This window comes from Lytechinus pictus, chromosome 8, assembly GCF_037042905.1.
Source record: "Lytechinus pictus isolate F3 Inbred chromosome 8, Lp3.0, whole genome shotgun sequence".
Taxonomy (NCBI): domain Eukaryota; kingdom Metazoa; phylum Echinodermata; class Echinoidea; order Temnopleuroida; family Toxopneustidae; genus Lytechinus; species Lytechinus pictus.
Window position 1 is genome coordinate 22,890,495 of NC_087252.1, and position 24,467 is coordinate 22,914,961.

The 24,467-nt window shown below is 36.1% G+C and overlaps 1 protein-coding gene across 1 annotated transcript; it reads right to left on the reverse strand.

Moving 5' to 3' along the window:
- Positions 1-7,408: 7,408 nt before the first annotated feature.
- Positions 7,409-23,198, reverse strand: LOC135155106 (N-alpha-acetyltransferase 50-like). Its single transcript, XM_064103789.1, has 5 exons — positions 22,875-23,198; positions 17,400-17,536; positions 15,403-15,525; positions 13,003-13,069; positions 7,409-12,202 (listed from the first exon to the last, which is right to left on the reverse strand). Exons 1-5 carry the CDS (start codon positions 22,880-22,882, stop codon positions 12,043-12,045), a joined length of 495 nt encoding a protein of 164 aa, XP_063959859.1. The 5' UTR covers positions 22,883-23,198; the 3' UTR covers positions 7,409-12,042.
- Between the last annotated feature and the right edge of the window lie 1,269 nt (positions 23,199-24,467).

Here is a 24,467-nt window from a genome sequence, read left to right on the forward strand (position 1 = left end):
TCCCGGGCCCCCATTCGAGTGCGAAACTGCGATCACTTGGGACGGAAGACGTTGCCCCTCCCTTCTCTCTCTGATGAGCTTGACATTTTTAAAGGGAATTTTTCGGGAGACGAAATTAATAATGATCTTTATTCAAAGGAGAAGTCCACCACAACAAAAGTTGGTTTGAATAAAAAGAGAAAATTCAAACAAGCATAGCACTGAAAATTTCCTCGAAATCGGATGTAAAAAAAAAGTTGTGGCATTTTATAGTTACACTTAATTTTACGAAAAAAATATCCTGGTCGATATGCAAATGAGAAGACTGATGACGTCATCCACTCACTATTTTGTATTTCATTATATGAACTATTTTCCTCATTGTCAACTGAAACAGCAATCAATTCCTCTCTGAACATGTGGAGTTAGCATTGATTAATACTATATGGTTGGTCCTTATTGCCAAATCTGTTTAAAAAATAAATATTGTATAATTCAAACAATAAAAAAACAGTGATGGACATCATCGTCTGTCTCATTTGCATGTCACTTAATTGTGCATATCATCACTATATTTTGTGAAAATAAGCGAAACCTTAATATGTCATTACTTTCTTATTTAACATCTGATTTTGATGAAATTTCAGCGTTGTGCTCGTTCGATTTTTCTCTATTTATTCAAATCAACATTTTCTGGGGTGGACTTGACCTTTAATAATAATCAATGAAGAGGGTCACTGCTCATTATACTAAGAGGGGCGCTAAGTAGCTTTAGTCAAAAAAAAATTTCATTAAGTCAAATACTAGTTCGTCAAATTACCAACTCGTATAATAGAAGTTTGTCTACCATCAGTTGTCAAAATATACGCATGGTATAATTGCCATTTCGTCTAATAACCAGTTAGTCCAAAAGTCATTTCTTTATACAATTGGTCTAAAATGTTTATTCGGCAAAACGAATGGAAATCAACGAGTATTAATCCAACTGGTTAGACGAAATGGTCATAGACTAACTGGTGATTAGACTAAATGTTGATAGCACATTATGGTCATTGACCTATAATGATTGTTAGACGTAATGTTGATGGACGTGAGAAGATGTGTTGGCAATGGACGAATCGGCAATTTACCTTTTCTTTACCTCCTTTGAAAACTCGATTTCATGACCGGACATTCTAAACACTTAGTTTTGTAACCATGATCTAATATGAGCGGAAAGTGTGTGCTATTTTTTAAGGTTTAGACCCCCAAACAGGACATTCTATGTACTTTTTGTAATGAAAAGGATTGATATCTTGATGCAAGTGATGGGAAGCCTATAAGACGATTTTTATGTGATATGAAAATTTGAGATTTTAAGCGCCTTTACATAAGGAACACACTGAGTAACCCCCTCCCCCCGAAATACTAGGCTCAAATAAATGAATAATGCGAGCGCGAAGCACGAGCAGTTTTTGCCCCTTTCATATGATTTATCAGTGGACCAATTTTTTTTTTACTCTGATGGCGAGTCAAGATTTTTTTTGCTCATTTAACAAGTTTTGTTTTTTAACTTCCAGCCCCCCTGGATATCTAATGGTGCATCCCTAATTATTCTTCATGCTCATATCAATGGCCAAGTTATTCTCTTCATAATGTCTTTAAGTCTATGAATAAGAATTTACGGCCAATTGCGTTGTTTCAAATTTTCAGGTCTGAAAAATGAAGTATCCAAAAAGAGCTCGCGCTTTGACCTTGCATTTGTAATTAACTTAGACCTTTTGAGATGTCTTATTGGGGAAAATATAGTTTAAGTCACCCCCATAAATATTGTGACTGGTGACCTCTGGCATTACTAATACTATTAATGACCTGCGATCCCCTTCTGCTTTAATGACTTGCGACCCTCTTCTGTTATGACTATATATTACGAGTCTATCGTGTCTATGTTTTACTACTGGCGACCCTTATGAATATTAAACCTAGCTAAGCTTTTCCATGTTATAACTGTTTGCTAGCGATCCTCTTCTTTGATTATGAATAGCGACCCCCTTTAACATGATGATGACTATGTAACAGTCTTCTCGTACTTTATAGCGACACTCTTATGACCGGCGACCCTCTACTATTTGTTTAGCGACACTCCTTTCCTTATAATTGAAGGTGAAGTCCACCCCAGCAAAATGTTGATTTTAATAAATAGAGAAAAATCAAACTAGCCTAACACTGAAAATTTCATCAAAATTGGATGTAAAATAAGAAAGTTGTGGTATTTTAAAATTTCGCTTATTTTTCACAAAACGGTGATGTGCACAACTCGGTGACATGCAAATGGGTCAGTCCATGATGTCCATCACTCACTAAATGGTTTGAATAATTATACAATAATTATTTTTTTTTTTACAGATTTGACCGACTTGACCGAACCATATTGTAATTCCACATGGGAGGAATTGATCACTGTTTCACTTGACAATGAGGAGAAATTTAGAATATTTCATATTTCGTATAATAAAATACAAAGAAATAGTGAGTGGATGACGTCATCAGTCTCGTCGTTTGCATACCGACCAGGATGTGCATACAAGTGTTATGTGAAATTAAGCGAAACTTTGAAATTTCATAACTATTTTATATCCGATTTTGATGTCATTTTCAATGTTATGCTTTTAGATTTTTCTCTTTTTTCAAATATTTTTTAGTTGGGGTAGGCTTGTCCTTAAACGAACGATACGACCCTCTACTTTTACGACTAACGACCCTCCGATCTTATAGGGGCCGGGGAAAGGCCTGCGCTATCATACCCCCCCCCCCCCAATTATAATTTACTGTCGATCGTGAATCTCCATTTTGATGATGTTCATGATCGCGCGCTCCAAGCTTCCAGATCTTGCCCTTTATATGCCATCTTGCCCCCTAAAACGTACGTGAATTCTTATTACACAAATGTCACCCCCATCCCCCCACCCTTTGGTACATGTACTTACTTTATCAATGGCAATCTGATCCTTCGTCAGGCCTTATAAAAGACCAATGATCCTTCGTCGGGCCTTTAGTTCATGATCCATCGACGGGCCTTAGTTAAGACCAATGATCCATCGTGTAATAATGGCAACAATGATAATGGTATGAAATGAGATCTCACAAGAATCGAAAATGAATTAAATCAATAAGAACAAGTATGCAAATAAAGATAGGGCCTAAGGCCCTGGGTTGTCCTTAATTTTAGTTTTACATCTTTTAAAATGACAACTGAACCATTTGACATATTTTCCAATTATACAGGAGTGACGATGAATGAAGGTTGAAATGTAGATGGACTGTTCGTGCAACATTCCTGATTAATGAAATATAAATTCTAAATCATTTTTATTCACATGCATTGAAAAACGGTAAACATGAATACGTTTGTGCATACAGTGCATTAATTAAAGAAAGTCTAAGAAAGTAAATTAATGATCAAGTGGGAAGCATATAAGGCTTTTTGTTATGTCTTATGAAAATTTGAGATTTTAACTGCCCTCCCAAAAAATATAGCCTCAAATAAATAATGCGAGAGCGAAGCAAGAGCAGAATGCATAAATTAATGATCATGTTACATGAACATTATTTAGTGTCAGTTTGTAGGGGTAATAAAACTTGCATTAAGCTAATTAATTCAATGAATGAATAAAGGGAAAATATACAAAGGTCTTATTTAGTGAAATGGCACGTCTTGGTTATTGCAAAACTAGGAAATGTAGTGTATGAGGGTAACACAAAATATAATAGATGATTAAATTTAGGGCGAATACATGCAGGCCATGCCCATATATACATGGGCACTAAAATCAAACCCCTGGCCGGGGCCCTAGCTCCATAGAATATCTACGTGTATGCATTTCTGTATGCAATCTAGCATGCACGTATACGGTGTACGCGCAGCATACGATTTCACCTAATTAGTATTCATATTTTCTATTTATAGATAGAGCGCGTATACACAGCTTTGCATGCTGTATGCACACACACACGATACGTGTAATGCATACTATTAGTAATGCATGTGGAGCACACTCGCAGGGGTTAATTTCTCGTTGATACTCGATCTCACGTACCCCCCCCCCCCCCCCCCACCTCTTCACGTACCTCTCATTGTGATCACTCGGGTTTTGTCGCGTTTTGAATATATTATCTCGAAGTTTTAGATTCATTTGACAGAATATGATCAATTCTATAACTGACTTTTCGACGAATTTCGGACACAGCAGAATGGGTACCCCCCCCCCGGCTGCTGCTGTCATAATAATTGAGTGACGCTTTGTCAATTTTTTTTTTCATTTGCATGCATTTCTTGAATATGATTTAGTATTGTTAAATGTATGTTGCTATGCTTATCTATGGTCTGACCGATCGGCCGAATAATGTTTATTTTTGTTTTGTTCATTCGACACAAACCTGTATCATTGATTCTCTTTTTCATGACGGAGTGTGGAAGAGTTTTTGCGTCAATACACACCCCCAGCCGTACTCCAAGGGGCGAGCTGAAGATGTATTAAAGAGAGGGAGAGAGAGGGGGCCGGGGTGGAAATTCCCACTCGAGATGTCTTCATAAAACTACTTTTACTCCATGGTTATGCTGGAACTACTAGAAACGTTAAATTTGCTATCAAGGAATAAATAATTTTGTTTAATATCACGAAGGAATCTTTTCTTAAAGCTCCGTTCCCCTATTCTCGTTGGATTACATTCTGGCGATGTAAATTGATTTCTACATGTAAGACAAAATAAGCCTATGAACCCCAGCCCCCCCCCCCCCCCCCAGGTTGACAAAATTCTAGTCAACCTCCGATATCCCAGAGTAGTCTTTTGTGCAAATTCTAAGTCCCACTGGAGCGTAAGTTAGTAATGCAAAGGTGATTACAAGAGCCTCTCGATCTCCAAACCATGGAGGGATGGGAGAGAGAAAGAGAGTGGGGATGAGCAGATTATACTGGAAAATGGCTTGATATATGATATGCCGTCTTCATGCCTCGTTCATGGGTTGTGAGCGACATGTTCAACAGTTGAAAAAAATAAACACATTGTCATTTGATGGGATAATGTATGCTATCAGGAAATTAATAAATCTGTCAAATTGCCATTAAACCTTCTGTGAAATTACTTATTCTTTGGTGTTTTTTTCATTGTCGAGTTATACGTAGATAGCCTTTTTTTGCCTGCAGTTGTGTTGGACTACGTTTTAACGAAAATAGTACAAGGGTCTAATACTCGTTGGTCAACCTCAGTCACCCCCCCCCCCAACACACACACACAAAATATAATAAATCAGAAAAGTTCACTTTTTAATCAATAAATCACACCACTTCTAGTCGATTCCACCCGTCTCCCTCTTCTAATCTCTCTCCCTCCGTCAGGTCGCCCTGCATGACCTTGCCTCCTGCCGAACGGTTTGTTTGTTTGTTTTGGGTTTTTTTTTAATTAAAGGCTATTCTATTATGAGGTTGCTTAAAACATATAGGTGGACTTCAAAATAATTAACACCTTATGAAAATGACTTTATGACAGTTTACCAACTGGCACTCATTTGGAAGACGCATGATGTGGCCCATTTCTAGGCATTGGAAGCCAGATATTCTTAGTACCGGTATGTTGGGTCAAATCTTTATGGAATTTCGCTATATTCCAATTCGTATTTGGGCCATTCCGGTTAAGACTTGGACAAAGGGGTCGAAAAATAAAGTACTCGCTAGGCTTGGTTTTTCATGTGTTTTAGATAGGCCAACACATCGGTAAACTGGTTCAGATAAGGAAAAGATAAGCTGGCATGTCTATTTCACAATATCACCTGATTTCTAAAAATGTTGGGACGTTACTCTTCCCGAGTGGACATGCATAAAAATGAATAAATAAGGAAAATTTTCGTTGTTTTTACGCATAAAGTCGATCATAGAAGAAACTCGGAGGTGATCGAAGCACTAGTTTGCGCTGCCAAGCTCAGTAGCAAGCGCAATCTTCGATACGCCGGTATGTTGGGACGTTACTCTAAGCGATATCGAAATAAATTGCATAATTCCAAAATATGACTTGAAAGTGCCTTTAAATGACAAACATCTCTGATATTTGATGAAATACCAGTAAATAAAAGACAGAAACATCGAGTTTTGTGCAGCAATTCTTCGCTGTGGCGAAGACAATTCGCGTGTCCCCAGTTGAGACGTTACGGTGCTAATGAAGGAACAAATTTTCAAAAAAAAAAGAAAAGGAAATTTTCTCGGCTTTACAAACGATGTGACTGTTTCAACGCAAATTAATGACACGGTAACATTACGGGGGGGGGGGGGAGAATTGATAATCATAAAATTGAAATAGATAAATTCTAACGAAAGAACTAAAAGTAACTAATGAAATATAATGTATAGAATAAACAAATAAATTTGATTGAAAATAGGAACAATATCAAAATAACGTGGTTACATCCATGCAATCAATTTGTTTTTAATGGCTGATGTATAGCACTTTTCAACTTTTGGAAAAGCGCCTGATAAGAATTATTTTTATTTTTTTACCATTTAGGTTGTGAATGTTTTGATTGATTGATGCTGTGATGAAATTATGGAAAAGAGAATAATAAAAGGAAAAAAGTCTCGCGTGATGTGTCTTTTTTTTAAATAACAATTTCGTGATGAAATCCTTGAATGAAATTGGAAAAGAAAATAATAAAAGGTAAAAAGTCTCGCGTGATGTGTCTTTAAAAAAATAATTTTGTGTCTTGTATCGTTTATAAATGCATCCTTTGACAGAATTTCTGCCCTCAATGAACCATCTTTTTTATTGCGTAGGCCTATAATGCCGATTATTCATGCTACAATGAGTTGTCAATATCAATTCAGCATTTATTTCAAATTCATTAAAAGTACTGGGTGATAAAATAATCATCAGACAAAGATCGAGAATATAACAATGAGAATAAAAATCTAATAAATTTAAACAAAAGTGATATTATTTGTTGGCACATATTTCATACAAATTGAAAGATAATTGATATAGGAAATCGGGGATGCAATAAAAAGGCAGAAAGCTTGTTAAAATGATTTCACATCATTCTTGTCATTACGACCATTAATCGGATCTCCATTGTGCAAAATTGTTACCTTCATTGTCATTATCATCATCATCACCATCAATCATCATTATCATCACCATCATCATCTCATCGAACTTCCGAAAGTTTTTTTAATGTTTTTTTGGGGGGAGGGGGTTATTTTGACGTTTAAAAAAAGGTGTTAAAACGTCTAAAACCTACCACATGTTGACGTCCATAAAATGTTTACACAAAACGTCCAAAAACCAACTTGAATAGTTTTAGAACATTAAAAAATATCAATTTTGTTGGGAAGTCATCAGTTTGAGCCCCTTGTCATATCCGGATCCGCCGCATGGTACATTCAGGAACAAATGAAACCGTATAAAATATCTTTTTAGGTAGCGAACCATTAAAATATGTTTATTCAATACATTTGTTTCAGAATCCAAAATAAAATAAAATAAAATACATTTGATTAAAGCAAGATTATAATTTTATTGTCAAAAGAGAAGAAAATGGAATTCTGTCACAATTCGAATTACAACATTGGCCACACAACATTGACATAATTTGGGCACCTAAATCCAAACCGCCGCTGATACCAGGGGTCCCAGAACGGGGGGGGGGGGGGGGCGCTGGGATGGCTTTATCCCATCAGAAAAAAACATCTGATTTTGATTTTTTTTTGCATGGTCGACCACCCCCCCGACTTTCATCCCGTTTCGCAGCCCTCGATGTCAAAAAATTTAGCCGCCACTTTCCAAAAATCCTGAATTTTATATGAGACATTGTGGAATATTAAAAAGAATAAATAACGTCTTAAAAGGACACTTGTCACATCGTGCATCGCTTGATACTGTATGCCTAAATTAACATTTTTTTTCAACTCTTGAATACTAGTTTATTGCGAGGTAAAACAAATGAAAATAAAGACAATTTCAAGCATTATTAAAATTATATATGCGACACATTTTTGGCAATGTCCATCGTCAAAGTCGTAACGTCTAATTTGTAGTTTTTATATCTTTCGATTGTTTTTTTTAATTCTAGAACAGAAAATCAAAGTTGCTTGAAAGCACTATTTCATGAATTCATGTGAATAAAACAACCACCTAAATCTAAAGAATCACCAGCAACAAATTATGGTGTAAAAGTCGTGCGACGTTACGGAAGACATTGTCGTTTAAAATCATAACGTCTGAAGTAAAGAGAGCAGCCATAAACATCACATACGGTGATCACTTTATAAACGTAAAGCCTGATTGTGATTTAAACGTTTTTTCTGAGAACGATTAGAAGATTTTGATATGTTTTTGAAATAAATATAAAACTAAATATGGTAAAATACATAATTGTTACGAGGACGTTATTGCGGACATTTAATTCTACAGTGTCCTCATGGAGATCATAACGTCTAGTCTGTTCTAGTGCCTTTTACATCATTTTGTTTACATGTAAAATTTATAAAACCTTTTTAAGTGTCTCGGAAGGTATGGGCAGTCGTAAGATTTATTATGGAAATACACATTTTATCTATAAAAGAGTAGATAATGTACGATGTGCCGTTTTTACAATTTGGACGTCATTGGATAAAATATTGGACATGTCTTTGTGATTCAGAATAACGTCCTAGCGAAGGTGAAGCATGGCAAAAAGGTAAGAAAACTTCTTGCTTTATTTTGCAGCATTATGAAGAATAAGAATTCGATAATCTTGCCAACTAGATATGATTGTAGATCAGAATTAAATAAAAGTATCGATTATGCATGTAAGTAAACTTTTTTAGTTTGAGACGCGACGGTGGACACCCTCAAATCATGTCCACATCAAATGAGTAACGTCGTCATGATATCTATATAATTGTCCGGATTATCTCCTTACCTATATATATTTTTTTTATTTGTTTGTTCAGAATGAAACTCCCAACAAGACTACATCTCTTGATTACTACATTCCCGGCCATTTTTAGAATTACGTAGATTTTTCCTTAATATTTGTAATAATCATCAATATTTAGGTCGTCGTAATTTGATAACATATATTCAAGTAAATGCAAATTATATTCTAATAAAGAAAGAAAATCATTGGATATCTTTACAAATACGTTTAGAAATGAGGGTAGTACGGAAAAATATCACTAATCAATCAACACACCGCGACAAAATACGAGAAATCAACACCAAAACATAACAATCACCCAAGACAAAGCACGAAAGTTTAGACGTTACGGCAAACATATTGAAGGGACGGACATGCTTTTTTTCTCCCTGGGACTACGTGACTGAAAACACACATGGAAAATTTTGTATGTGTATGAACAGGGTTGACCGGCGCACGTGCTCAAGAACTTTTGAGATGAATCTCGTATCGTGTGTGTGGTATAGAAACTTGAAAGTTGGGACGTTACGAAGGGGACGGACAAAAATATCAGATTTTTGAAAGTACATTTTCATATCTCTCGTACATGGAATATCTGATCATACCATATGGGATTGAAAGAGTCCTCATGAGTGTATAATATGATAAGGTTAAGAAAGACAAGATGATTTACAGGTTCGATATAATAAGAGATTAATGAATCTATTATCAGGGGACGGACATGGTAACGTCTCAATACTAGTTTTTCAAACGGCAATATTTCTGAAACGTAAAACATGTCAACAATTTAGTTGGAATTATCAACAAACATACACATCAGACTTCTTTATGGTAATCCAACTCCATCACGTTTGTCTTTAATTTTGTTTTATTCCAGTTTGTTTAAGTATATATTCTGTTTGTCCAAATTTTCAGTACATTTTTGGGGAGAAATTCATACTTAAATCGTAAAATTCTCAACAATGAAAAAACCGTTTTCCGTCTTGAAGTTATCACTGCTATCTCTACAGGACTGGTGAATAATAATTCACTCACTACAAATTTCTTATGTTGATATATATTTTTGGGGGAGGGGCTCGATTTTGACCTTGCCGTTTTCTCTCCTTAACCGGAATGGCCCATTTTCATCTTACGGTAATTAATTCAATTCATACCCGTTGGAGTACAGTAAATCTAGAATTCATGAATTCATGTCAAAATAATAATTGAAGAAAGGCATACAATGATTCATCAAATACAGAAAATAATTTTAACAAAATCATTTCATATCACAATGTAGGCAATGGGAGAAAAAATTTAATGACCCCCCCCCCCCCCCCTCTGCAAAAAATACTATCAATCAACCAACCAAAATCACGTCCGACGCGACACAACTAGTTACTTTGAACCATGGAGGTTGGATGTTCGAACACACTTCGCCTCCATACTAGTACTCGAATCCAAAACAAAATACGGGCCTCAGTCAAGTGTCACACATATCACATGCACGAGAAAGGGAATAAGGGAAGAAAGGATATTGATAATGGTGGTAAAGCATCAACTGATAATTTACTTCTAGATTAAATTAAAGCAAGCGCACTTGTACTCATGCCGCTGTTTTCTTGAGAGCTAAGCTGAGCGAGCATTCTATACCGGCCGGCGCCGAGATCCTCGATTCTCACATCTCTGACGCCAGGATGTGACTGGGTACCATTCTCCTGCATTCCGCCGATCACCATTCCGCTTCGTTCCGCCCGATAAGTTCATTGCCACACCCACAAGTTCATTGCCACGCCCACAAATCGTCGGAACCCGTTCTTGAAACTGTCCAGCGTTCTCCTGCATGCGAACGGACCTCAATAATAAAAATACGGTCCCTAAGATTCACATTACCCTCATCTACAGCTCAGGCATAATGATCCAATCTTGGCAATAGACATGTACATGAAGTGACATCTTCACCAAGACGAGTCCGTATTATTTAAATACAACATAATTCTGGGGAGCATTTCATGGAATGAATTGCCGGACATTTTATCCAACAAATAATGTTTTATCTGACAGTAAAGGTAACAGTGACTCCAAGCCAATCATTATCAAGGAAAGTTGTCAGACCTGACAACTTGTCGAAAATGTTGATGAAACGCTCCCAAGAGCTCTGGTTAAACTTAGACCACAGACTATTAAATTCCGGGCTGGCATTATGTGCAGCCATATGATACAAAAATATGGCTACACTCTCTGCTTCTTACATTTACTTGGACCTATCCAGACACTTGGTAATTAGTTTGATCCCCAATAATGTTGATGACATGATCAACTACGTCTGTGTCGTTTGGCTACCCATATTGAAATCGTGGACATTTAGACCATTGTTAAAATTAAAAGTAGAGATCAGAATACCGACTAATGTATTTGTAAATGTGTATAGGTTTCACGATACACCATGTATTCTTTCATGGGCATGTGTTGGTCTTGAAAGGACCACCAGAACATGTCTCTCAAGACGACAAGAACACACTTATTGAAACGTCGAGTTTGGGTGGTCCTCTTCAGGACCACCATACGCCAACGAAAGACACACGGTGTACTGTGACACCTCTACACCATTTATTCTTCACAATAAAATCCTTCAAAAGTTCAAATGTGTTCGAAACTTCGAAAAAAGATATTTCTTTATCCAAAGATATTTGATAAACAGAGCTGCCAACTTAAAGAAGAACATTTCAGTATTTTAACAGCTGAAAAGCAGTATTTTGGTGATCAATGAAAAAAAAACATTACTTTCAAAAGAAATACCACAGGAAAACACATAAAACTGAAACTTCAGAAATCAGTATTTTGCATGAAACCATCAGTATTCTCATTTCCAGTATCAATATTGAAAATCAGTACTAGTCGGCAGCTTCGATAAAGATATTTGGATAAAGAAATATCTTCATCCAAAGACGTTTCTTTTTCACCTCACTTACATGTCTCTTCTCCTAGTCATTGAAGGTTCCTACTTAAGTTTTATCATTTCTATCCAATAAGTTCTCTATTCTCTGACTCTCCGATACTGCAGTCACACACTGAGTACAGGACCACACGGTTCCACAATTTCCAGTCCAGACTATTATGACTCAAAGTTCAATGAAATACGACACCTCAAAGACTCCCTCTCATGACGACGTTTGAGCAACGGCGGTTCGTAGAGTCTTCTGAAGTACGTGTGCGTCGGCGGGTTCAATGCGTTTGTAGTAATGCTCTTTCGTCTCGATGATCTCAAATTCAAACTTTTTGTAGAAGTCAATGGCAGAATCGTTATTGACCTGGACATGTCTAGATGAAGGAGAGAGGACAGAAAACATTATCAATCAACAGTAAATTGTGTAATTTATTCAAATTAATGATAAAAATAATAATTACTGTACAGTGACTAATTTTATTGCCCATAGGAAAAAAATCTTTTCGTGCTTCATGTTGCTTGCGGGCCACTGCAAAAAGAAAACAAAAGAAAACAAGATCCAGAGTTTGTGGTTCAACGAGGCATAAGATACGCAATTCTGCGCAATTTCAGTGAAAATATGAAGCATTCCGGGAAAAATGGTGTCAAGAAACTCTATAATCTTGTCTTATCTTAAAAGGAAAAAGAAAGTACATGTACTTGCAGCAAACAATTATTTCCCGAGATGGTCTTATAAATCAAGATTAATTGTCACCAAATTATCATATATCCAGATCTGGTATATTAATGTAACCTTATCTTTATGAAATCATGAAATCTTTGCTCAAAACTGATAATTCGGAGGAAAACTAACACATAAAAGCATATGTGGAACAGTGTATTAGTATAGCTTCGAAAAATACCCGAAATTCTATGGTATTGCATGCTTATTATGCTCATTTCTCAGCAATGACACATTTTCTTTGAAAGCCATTTGGCACATATTTTTTATTTGTCTTTTATTTATTTGATTAATTTAGACTTTTTCACATGATTTTTTTTCTGTAACGTACCCAAATGCCATGAAAAGAACTAGAAAATCAACAATGCCAAATCTTCATATTTCAAACAACCCAAGTTCTGCTCTTACATGTAAATCAATAGTATGGTTAGAGTGAATTTCAAAATAACTTACAAGTATATATTATCAATGCGTCCATCCTTCTCGCAGAAATCTAGAACATGTTTGAGCATCATGGTGCCTGTAAAAAAAAAGAAAAAAAAAAGAAAAGAGATTGGTATTGGAATTACATAATCACAGGACTACTACTCTCTCGACTGAATTACAGTGAAGTGAGTTCATGCACTATTAGTGGAACTTAAGTTCCAAGCATTTCTTTTGATTGAAAGTCTCTAAACATAATGAAATTGATATTACGTGTTGACATTTTTAGATCTGCACAAAAGTCAGTCTCACCTATAGCCTACAGCAGGAATTATGCAAGTGTCTTTTCATTACAAATCATCAGTCACCATAGACAGGGACTCAGTTTTATAATCATGAGGGGAGCAATAAAAAGCTCTCCTAAAACTTTCAAGGGGAGCATTAGCGGAGCACTACAAAAAGCTCTTCTTTGACATACAAGGGGAGCTCTCTTGTCCGATTGCAAAATGGATGGAGGAACGTACGCTAAGTTACAACCCACAACCAAAGGAGACAAACAATCAGATATACATGTAGATCTATGCAATATTTATCTCATTGAACTTTTTAATGTCATTCTTGCAAGTGTGTTTCATTGCTTACAATATAATTGTGTAGTATTCACACAACCTTGACAGCGAATGAAGTTTTCAAGGATGACTTGAACAGCTTGATCACTGACTAACACTCTTGTTAAGCAATAGCTGAGGCGAGAGATAAATCGCTCTACCAAAAATGGATTAAGGAGAGCGGTAGCGAGTGATCACTCTCACTCCCTTTAAAACTGAGTCCCTGCATAGACATAACAATCGGGACTGCAGAAAAGCTGCTATGAAAAGATGCATCAGCATCCTTAGAATAAGCCAGTTCACGGTTAGCTCATGATCAACTTTTCTCAAATGACCTTTGTGATTTTTCATTAGGATAAGCACTATCATTTTCAAATGTAGATGATGCGTAAGCTTTACCGGTAGAGTATTCAAATTCTAAGAACAAAAGGCATTGTATAGACCAGGTGACTAGAAAAGTACATCAGAGATAAAGTTTGGAAATCTGTTTTATTGTCTGCCTTTGGCACATTTGACTATTGTTTAGGCTACTGTCGAATACCAGTGATTATGAAGGCTCTATTTATTACTCTTCAGCTTGGATGTGATAAAATGAAATGTGCTGGGTATGTGCTGATTTTTCTCATCTTCTGCACTTTAACTGCAGATCCGATGCGTTATTTCATGAAGCTAAAAAATGGAATTATTCCATGGACCATTCAAAAAAAGATTCTCTACAATTTCAAAATACTTTACTCTGCAATGCTGCCAAGAATCACGAATATTACCCCGAGTTTGAATAAATGGTAGAGTGGTTTTGATTTTTTCTTCACATAGATACAAAGCATTCGGCGCATTTTTGGTGTTTTAAAAAGCACATTTGCTCTAATAAAAATACAGATAGTTTAAAAACAAGCACATGAACCCCTATTTTTGAATGTTTGTTCCTCTTAGGTATATCTTCCTCTACAACTCTACAAATTTTGGTGAAAATGACATGGATTTTGAATAAAGTGCAGCATTTATTGTACTTTTGTAGTTTGTTACTGAAATTTCACATTTTTTAGATTGGGATTTTGTTATCTTTTACGCCATTTTTAAGAACTGACAGTGCTGTTAAACTTAAAATTGCAAAAAAATAGCACTATAAATATATTCTCCATTCTAACGATACAATTATTAACTCTCTTGCGAAATTTGATAACTTTTTCATGTATTTTGACTGAGTAGTACAGGTTTAAACTCATTGTAGTAATCTTGGGCGGTCTAAAAATGCCAAATTCTTTTGAATGCGCAATTCTTAAGAACATCAATTTGGGTGAACTTTGAAGTTCTATAGCAAAAAATCAAGCACATGAATCTATGTTAATTTTTGCATATTTCGAATATTAAGGTTCTAAAGTATCTATGTGCAAAGTTTGGTGAAAATGACATGGATTTCACTTTAACTGTGGAACGTCCTTAAGCGAAACTTTAAAATGTCGTAACTTTCTTATTTTACATCCGATATTGATGAAATTTTCAGTGTTACGTTTGTTGGATTTTTTCTCTTTTTATTCAAATCAACTTTTTGTTGGAGTGGACTTGTCCTTTAAGTTTTTGGTAACAGTGAATTTCGTACAAATTTCTTAATTTCACCAGTGCCCCCCCCCCCCCCCACGGTCTAAAGCGAAAATCACAGGCGCATGCTGTTTAAAGAAAGAAAATATACTTTGACTCAGGCCTAATTACAATTGCTTGGAAAAAGACTCGTCTTTGAACAAATTACAATACTTACTCTAATAATAACTGAGCATCATACTCAATTTATACCAGAATAATTTGGCAATCTACATTAACTCACCTATCCCAAGTCTCCTGTATGGTGCAAGACATCCCAAGGTCATTATATACAGACGTCTTGCTCCCTGTTCTGTTGTATCTATCCTACAGCACACTGCTCCGACAACAATGTCATTGTAATATGCTACCGGGGGGGGGGGGGGGGAAATAAAATTTGTTAGAAATACAATAAAACTAATTTCAATAACTTAACATTGTAATAATTTTCTGCAAGTTAGATTTCTCTATGAACAATCTTTGTATAATTCACTAGTACTTCTCAAAGGGTGCTTTTCATCTGATGGCTTTGTTTGAATCTAAAGCTATACACAGTTCAAGTCAGCATTCTCTGATCACTGATGCCACTTAGAATTGAATTTTTTTTAAAGTCTGAAAATCATCTAAGATGAGCCATTTTGTACATAAACTTTATTTAATTTCTATGGCTGAAAATGAGTTTAAGAAGTCTGAATTCATAGTTTTTATTCTGAAACATGGCATCCCTGTTTGATGTAAAAGCTGACACCCCTGGGCCCTGTCTTACAAAGAGCTGCGAATGATCTGATCAATAACAACTATGGACGGCCAGCAATGTCAGCATCTAAAATACACGTTTGTCCAACACATTTTTAGATATGACGTATACCGGTATTCATACGGTCATCATTCTCTTGAAGATTCAGTGTGATTCTCTTTGTTTAGATTGTGCAAATTTCCTGTAGAACAAAAATTATGGTATGGATGGAATTCCATACAGTTGAGATTGATTGGATCAATCTTAACTCTATGTAAGAATTTGAGACTAAACTGCTGACATGGTTTATAGGTTCTAAAATCATCTTTCACTGAATTGGGTTATTGGGTCGACCAAAAGAGATCTTGATATCAGCCAAATTCATTGGCCCAAATTCACAAAGGTAGTTTATAAAACCATCGGTTGAACCCTTGGTTTATGCAGATTTCCTGTATAAATTACGCTTATTTACCGCGTATATTAAAAATATGTCCATTGTTGATGCAAGCTTTTGTCAGTGTACAGAACTGACGCCTCATGCCATGGTTAAGTACGCTATTTTATTCATGAAGAGTAGACTCATTAATTCAAAACAGTGGACTCGTGAATAACCATGGCAACAGGCGTCAATTAGGCGCACTGTGACAAAAGCGCGCATCAAGACTTGGACATTTTTTAATATACGGTATGCAATAAATAAACATAATTTATACAGGAAATCTGCATAAACCATGGGTTCAACCGATAGTTTTAAAAACCACCTTTGTGAATTTGGGCTATAGAGTTGATCGTTGAAAAAAAGGCATCCCTTTCTTCACTTGAAAATTTCTTTCCAGAATATGGCAGGCCAGCTATATGTGAATACCAAACTTACTAAAACTACGAAGGATGCCCAATAAAAACTTAAAGGAAACCAAAACCCAAGAAGAGCAGTAATCTTGTTGGAAAGATTAAAATAAGAGGAACAATTTAAAACAAGTTTAATCAAAATCGGGTATGAAATATCAAAGCAAGTTATGGACGTTTAAAAAGTCTTAGTCTTGTTGTACTTTCTATGGGGATCCTCAAATTGGCAATCAAGCTTCAAAATGGCTGATTTTGTGGCAACTTTCCATTTGTTTTGTACACAAATTTTCAGATTTTCCCATTTATTTTACAAATTTCACATTATCTCCTCCTGACCTTGGCATATGTGGCGTGAATTATGTTTTCCCATGACATATGTTATGTTCAGGAGGCAAGATGCAATTTGAAAGATAAATGGGAAAAATCTGAAAATTTGTGTACAAAACAAATGGACAAAATCAGCCATTTTGAAGCATGTTTGCCAATTTGAGGATCCCCATAGAAAGTACAACAAGAGTTTTCAAACTTCCATAACTCGCTTATTTTATAACCGATTTTGATTAAACAAGTTTAAGATTGCTCCCCTCATTTTTTATTATTTCTGATAGGATGGATTTTCTCCTTGTATTTTGGTTTCTTTGAAAAGAAAAAAAAATTACCAAGTTTAGCCAGTTCTCCTACTTCTAGGACATCTTTGTAGAATTTATCATTGTAAGATACAGGGAAGACAACAGAGTTGAGTTTCTTCAGCTGCTTTATATTGTGGGAGGTAATGTCCCCTAGATCTTTTCTTCCTCTGTGAAAGAAATGAAACAGTCAAAAATAATTAATCCATTCGTACATGAACAATAATAACCAACAAGTGCTTGTTTTGCCGTCCCATGACAATTTTTTTTAAAAAACAAGTGCACACCCAGTTACCAATATTTCATATAGCATTGCAGATTACATGCCTTGCTCACAGGCATAGGTGGCGCGGCCGGGATTGAACTCCGGGCTTTTCATGTATAGACAGGCGCCTTAGAGTAGACCACTCGGCCACGCCCACGGTAGTCTTGAGGACTCCATGATGATGTCTTTAAAAAAAAATTTGACATATACTTCTTCATCATTGGAGTCTTGAATCCCCTCCCATATATGCATAAGGGCATTTTCACCACAGATGGACACAGAGGCAAAAAAAATCAAGTTTATATTCATGTCAAATGCTTTATGGTTTTTAATAAAACAAGACCTGAAGTTTCTGAGACAAAAATGTTTCCGACTCTGGCAGCCATTTTTTATTTCAAAATGGCTGCCAAAGTATGGATACAAATTAGTGTTGAAAATAGTATATCGATACATATTTTGTTTTGACAGATTTTGAAAGAACAGGTTTGATCATGATGTTTTCGCCTGAGATTTAGCTTGCTATTATAACACTTTTTAAAATCCCACAGAAAGAAACACCAGTAATTCATTCATCTGATAAAAAAACATTGATGAAGTATGTGATATGGTATGTAATGTCAGTTACCGAAAACATGAACTTTTTTTTCTCATTTCCTGGAAAAGAGGATATATTATATAAAACTTGGTAGATTTCCTCTCTAGGTAACACCCCTCCCTTCTGCACCAAAATTAAAGATTAACAATTAACAATGAAGCCATAGGGTACCATTAAATATACATGTATGTAATGTCAGTTACCAAGTGGAAAATGTAATGTCAGTTACCGAGATGTAATGTCAGTTACCATGATAAAACGTTGGTTACCAATATTGAAATGCAAATATGTGGTCAATTTTAGGGTGAAGAAATATTGTATACTTGTTATTAAGTCTTTCACTTTAAAAGTCTCACCAGAAGGAGCTTGCTATTGACTTTTAAAAGGTATATTTCACAAGGAATACTATATGAAATTATGAAGGAAGTTGCATTCCCATCGTGCAAAAAAAAATTACTATGAAATTGTTTTGTACATGCACTTACCAAGTACCTAATTGTTTGTATCAGACAATTTTTTGTTTGGTTTTCGGGGGGGGGGGGGGGGGGGGGGTAGGGGGTACTTTTCCCAACCTATTGCCTAAATATGCAAAAAAAATTAAGCTTAACATTGTGATGAAGGGGATTTCCAGGGTCCCTTTTTTAGTTTCCAGGATTCTTTTGAGCATTGCCTCGCTAAAAGTAAATTCCTGGTTTTTATACAGGTGTGTGTGATACAATTTTGTTTTTGGTTTACAAGTATAGATGAAAAGTGAAATTTGACAGTTCAGATCAATGTTGCATGGATCTACTAAAACTGTTTTTTTCTTTAAATTTACAAATAGTTCAGTATCAGCTTAGAAGCTGGAGTTTATTTTTTGTTGACAGGTTAAAAAAGAAATTAGCAAAGAAAATGATTAAACAAATTATGAAGAGAATTGAAATCCGACAGATATGAACAAGCATTGCTTGCACTGACCAGAATAGAAATCAATAAAATTACATGGCTGCATGAGATTCGGGGGAGGGGTACGTGTAGCCTAGGGGAGGAGACCCTTATTCATTTTGCCTTTTTTGAGGGGAGGGGGAGGTTGGAGAAGGAAAAGGTTTAAAAAGTCAATATAAACTGATGAATATATATTATGGGTGTATAGTCAGAAAAATCCATGTGTACAGTCAATGCAATATTAAATTACTATAGGAAAACATGTAGCTGCTATGACCCCCCCCCCCCGAGTAAGTAAAACATACATTTACAATTAAAAATGTGAAATATTATGAAACTATTATTTTTTTTAAAAGCCTTACATATATTAAGTACCAAGAAAATTATGCCCCTGAAAATCATATAGCACTGGTAAATGTTAATATGTATTGTCAGTTACCGACAAGTAATGATAACAATTTTCAAGAAAGGAATTAAGAAAAATAATTTTTTTTTCATTGAAATGTTCCTAGAAACTCGGGTATACTTCCACATCAAGCTCACTTTCATGTGAAGCCCTGCACAGAAGATACAATGCAATGATTCCACACATTTGACTTCCATGTGTTATCTCTATGGCAAATTAAGTGTAGGCCTAATGTCAGTTACCAGCATGGTTGTGGAAAAATTATCATAGCTCCCAAAAGACAAAAACGAATTGTTTAATATTTTGACACATCTTAACCTAGTAACGGAGGTATATTTACATATTCAAATTATTACTCTATCTACTCAGGGACATGAGATACTTCAATTTTAATGAACACCCTGAAATTGCATGTCTTTTTGCGTAATGTCAGTTACCGACACATTTTTGCTTGCTGATGCGTAAAAAAATGTGGTTACTTAGGAAAACTTAGTATCAGAGTATACAGCAAGGTTCCCTTTATTAACTCTATCAAAAGCAAACTCCCATCATTTGTTGTTTTAGAGGTACACACAATGAAAGGTGTGAAAACATTGTGCCGTGTAATGTCAGTTACCGTGAAAATGCCCATAAGAGAAACATTACGTAAACACAGATGGATTTCCCTAGGAAATCCATCTTTTTTATTAAAAATCACGTAAATGATCATGATTTTATTATTCTCTATGCCTAATGCATAAGGTTAAAAAAAAAAATTCAATTAAAATGTGAAAAAATAAAGGTTTCTTACCAGACCGATGTCGTGTAGATCCCTCGATCCAAATGTACACAACGCAAATACAATAGGGTCGTCTCTTGAACCGCTTACGTATGACGTACATCCGGTTAGCGATGCCGTTTTGAAGAACAATTTATAGATAAACTTATTATTTTACAAATAATAAAATTTATTACGTGATTATAAATAATTAGCAGTATTATACTAATTATTTATAATCACGTAATGAATTTTATTATTTGTGAAATAATAATTTTTATCTATAAATTGTTCTTCAAAACGGCATCGCTAACTGGATGTACGTCATACGTAAGCGGTTCAAGGCGTAGGAAGGTGTAGAGAATAATAAAATCACGATCATTTACATGATTTTTAATAAAAAAGATGGATTTCCTAGGGAAATCCATCTGTGTTTACATGTCTCTCTTATGCATATATGGGAGGGGATTCAAGACTCCAATGATAAAGAAGTATATGTCAATTTTTTTTAAAAGACATCATCATGGAGTCCTCAAGACTACGCGACGCCCACGGCTAGACCAAAAGCTTCAGTCTCTGTATTTTGGTTGTTCCGCTGAACTACGTTGGCTCCACTCCCCAATACATAGACTGAAGAGCTTGGAGGCCCGTACGTACAGCCGACGTATAAGTGAACTAACGTTTTATAGGTCGCGATTTAAATCTGTTTTTTAAGCGAAATTTACAGTTTCATGGTTTCTATTATCATGGAAATATAAGTAATTGCGTACCTTGGACCCGAGTTATTGATAAAAATCCTCTGGATGACGGTATTTCTTGCAAGTCATTATTCGATATATCGAATGTCGTCTGCTACCTGTGATCGTAGCGGTTTAGCTCGCATGTGGAGCAGATCGCATAATAATTAATATTGAAAGCAATATCGATATCACATTTGTAAATTGTTGATGCACTCTCTGTTCGTTTGTAATTTTGGCTGCTATTTTGGGAGTGATTCTGGTGTCCAAGTCGCAAGAAAACATCGGTAAAGTACCACTTTTATACCTTTTGATATATTTCTTTGACATTTATTCATTGATTATAAATTATAAATTGATATCTTGTAGTTGATAAATCCTTAGAATGTAAATTCGATGTAAAAAAGCACATCAAAGTCTGGACAGTTAATCGACAAAAGGGAGGATGTGATCATGGTGATAACACATGCGAGCTCACACTAACACACTACCGTCGGTGAATGGGGATGATAGTAAAATGTCAGAAATTGTTGAATAAATCCCCAGAAACGACGGTTATTCCTGTCTAGCCCATGGGCATGGCATGCCATGGAATTGGCTGATAGCAATTGCGGTTGTCAAGATTCACCACTTCTGAACGTGTTAGCATTCCCCAGTCTGCGGCCGCCCTGTCTCCCGTGCGCGGTAAAAAAACTACAATGTACGCGAAGTGGGCCGTAGCTTCCTGGGTTAATAACAAGCCAGTCTTTCAACAAAAAAAGGCAAGCATGAAAAACTTTTGTCAAAAGTCTTTCTTCTGTTCAGTTCTATTTTTTCTTTCAAAAAGTCAGTGATTTTCTTTATTCTCCAACTTTTCTACATAAAACACACAGGGGTACCGTCTTTGTAGATTGAATTCATGAAAAGTTTTCGGTAAATGCCAACACGAGTCAATGTCTTAACGTTAAACTTATGCTTTCTTAAAGGAGAATGAAACTCTTGGAGCAAGTTAGCTTTTGTGAAAGCAGAAAAATCAAAGAATAAGATCAACAAAACTTTGAGAAAAATAGGACTAGCAATAAAAGAGTTATATGAGCATTTGAATGTCGAGAACACTAATGCTATGGAGATCCTCCCATTGGCAATGCGACCAAGATCTGTGATGTCACACACGTACAACTCTCCCATTTGGACACTGAAAATATACCCCAAAACATCTCTTTTTGCTCATTCTAATCATATGACAAACGATTCATCAATGATATAATGTTGTGAAACCTCTGTACTTGTCATCTCATAGATAAAGAGAACACCTCACCTTGTGATAGACTCTATAAAAGTGAGAATATAAGTGAAATAAGTAGGCCCCCTACTAGTAAAGTAATGAGGGAGTTGTACGTGTGTGATATCACAGATCTTGGTCGCATTGCCGTTAGGAGGATCTAGGCCTACATGGCACTAGTGATCTCAATATTTGAATGCTCATAACTTTCTTATTATTCATTCAATCTTCCTCAAACTTTCAACAATATGTTTCTTTGATTTTTCTCTTTGATATGGATTCAGATGGTTTCAAGGGTTTCATTCTCCTTTAATGTTATGCCAATGAATGGGGCCGTATGACGCAGACCATAAGGCCCAGAACTGCAGGCCGCTGGAGCGGGCATTGACTTCAACATTTTACCGCTGGCTCGGAGAAAATCCCCGCACTCAAGTCGGGACGATAGACAAGTGAAACAAGTTTGGATTTCAGATTATTGGACAGAAAATTTATATTGTATTTAATTGGCTAGGAATCCAAACGTATCATTAAACAAATTAAGTTGAAATAATCGATTGACTTACTTCGTCATGTTGCTGAAATACAATTTTCACCTTGCTCAACTGTCTCTATCTTCGGGAAATGGTGAAACGTGATGAGCTGAGCTAGCTCTGAATTAGGATTGAACCAGTCGGACGAATTTATAAAATTACGCAGTGGAAAAGAGTTCGTTTTATAGCAACTATATTAACTTTTAAATTTGATGATTTTCAAATAATCATTAAATCAATGTATTTTCACTCTTTGTTTTACGTTACAACACGGATTTCAAAAGGAAAAATATTAATGTAAAACTATAATTTCTCTGCGAGTAAGACTAGGATCTAAATGACGCGCGCTTCCAATTTGCGCGCGCAACACAGCGGCCACAATTTGCATATAAAAAGGTTGGGGCAGTCGCCCGGGGGCAGTCGGGGGCCTTAATATTGACCCCCCCCCCATCCCCGAAAAAGGGAGAAAGGGAAGGGGAAGAAAATGAAGGAAAAAGTGGAGAAAGAGGAAAAGGAAAGGAAAGGGATCGTGAAAAAAGGAAAGAGAAAGTGAGAGAGAAAAGAGAAGGAAAACAGGGGCCGCGGAACGGTTTTCAAAGTGGGGGGGGGGGGGGGGCTGAGCCAAAAGTGGGGGGGCTGACTATGCTAAAAATCACAATCATATGGTCATTTTAAAGTTTTTTGTACACGGTTTAGGAAAAAAGTGGGGGGGGGGGCTGACCCCCCCCCCCCCCCCCCGGTTCCGCGGCCCCTGGAAAAGATAGGATCGAGGGAAATAGAAGGAAAACTAGGAAGGTTGAGAGAGAACAAAAGAGAAAAAAGGAGAGAGAAGGGGGAAGGAAGGAAAAACAGAGAGAAAATAAAAAAGGAAGGAAAAGGGGGAGAGAGAGAGAGGAAAGAAAGGAAGGAAAGATGGGGAGAGAGAGAGTAGGAAAGGGAGCGAGAAAAATATCGAGGGAAAAGGGGTGAGAGATATTCAATAGACCGGTTTACTAACATATCATTCAAGTTTTATGCATACCAGTTTAACAAAGGTTGCCTCTAACAACCGGAAAGCTTGCCCGAGGTTTGCCCGACATAGCAACAACTAATGTATGCAAAGTGGATTCCAAGTATTGAAATACCATTGTTAGGTATACAGGTTAATGGAATAACTCGTTACTAGGCCCCGAGGGAATAAACATCCATAAATTTGACTACATTAGTAAACCGGTCTATTGGAAAATAGAAAGAGTATAAAGCAAAGCAGGGAAATGGGAGAACAATTAATGAGAGGGAGAGAGGGAGGGGTAAGAGGAGAGGGAGAGAAAGGGAGTTAGGTGACGAAGAGAGAGAAAGGAGAAGGATCGAGGAAAATGAATTGGTCTGAGAAAACAAAGGGAGGGAAAAGTTCGAAAAAGAAATTAAAAGAAGAAAAATAAAGAAAAGGAATCGAGAGACGAAAGTAGGCCTACAGAATGACAAACAGAGAAAAGGAGAAAAAACGAGTGAAAGTGAGAAAGGATCAAAGGGAGAAATATTGAAAAAAAAACGAGTGAAAGTGAGAAAGGATCAAGAGGGAGAAATATTGAAATAAAAACTGAAAGTGAAATAAAAAGGAAATTTGGAAAAAAGGGGAAACGGGTG

What these genes read in the sequence shown, in the direction of transcription:
- LOC135155106 (XM_064103789.1), bottom strand. An exon ending in AGGAGAACTGGCTAAACTTG is followed by an intron (nt 15,526 to 17,399) that starts GTAATTTTTTTT and finishes CCCCCCCGGTAG; the next exon opens with CATATTACAATGACATTGTT. An exon ending in CGCATTGATAATATATACTT is followed by an intron (nt 12,203 to 13,002) that starts GTAAGTTATTTT and finishes TCCTTCATCTAG; the next exon opens with ACATGTCCAGGTCAATAACG.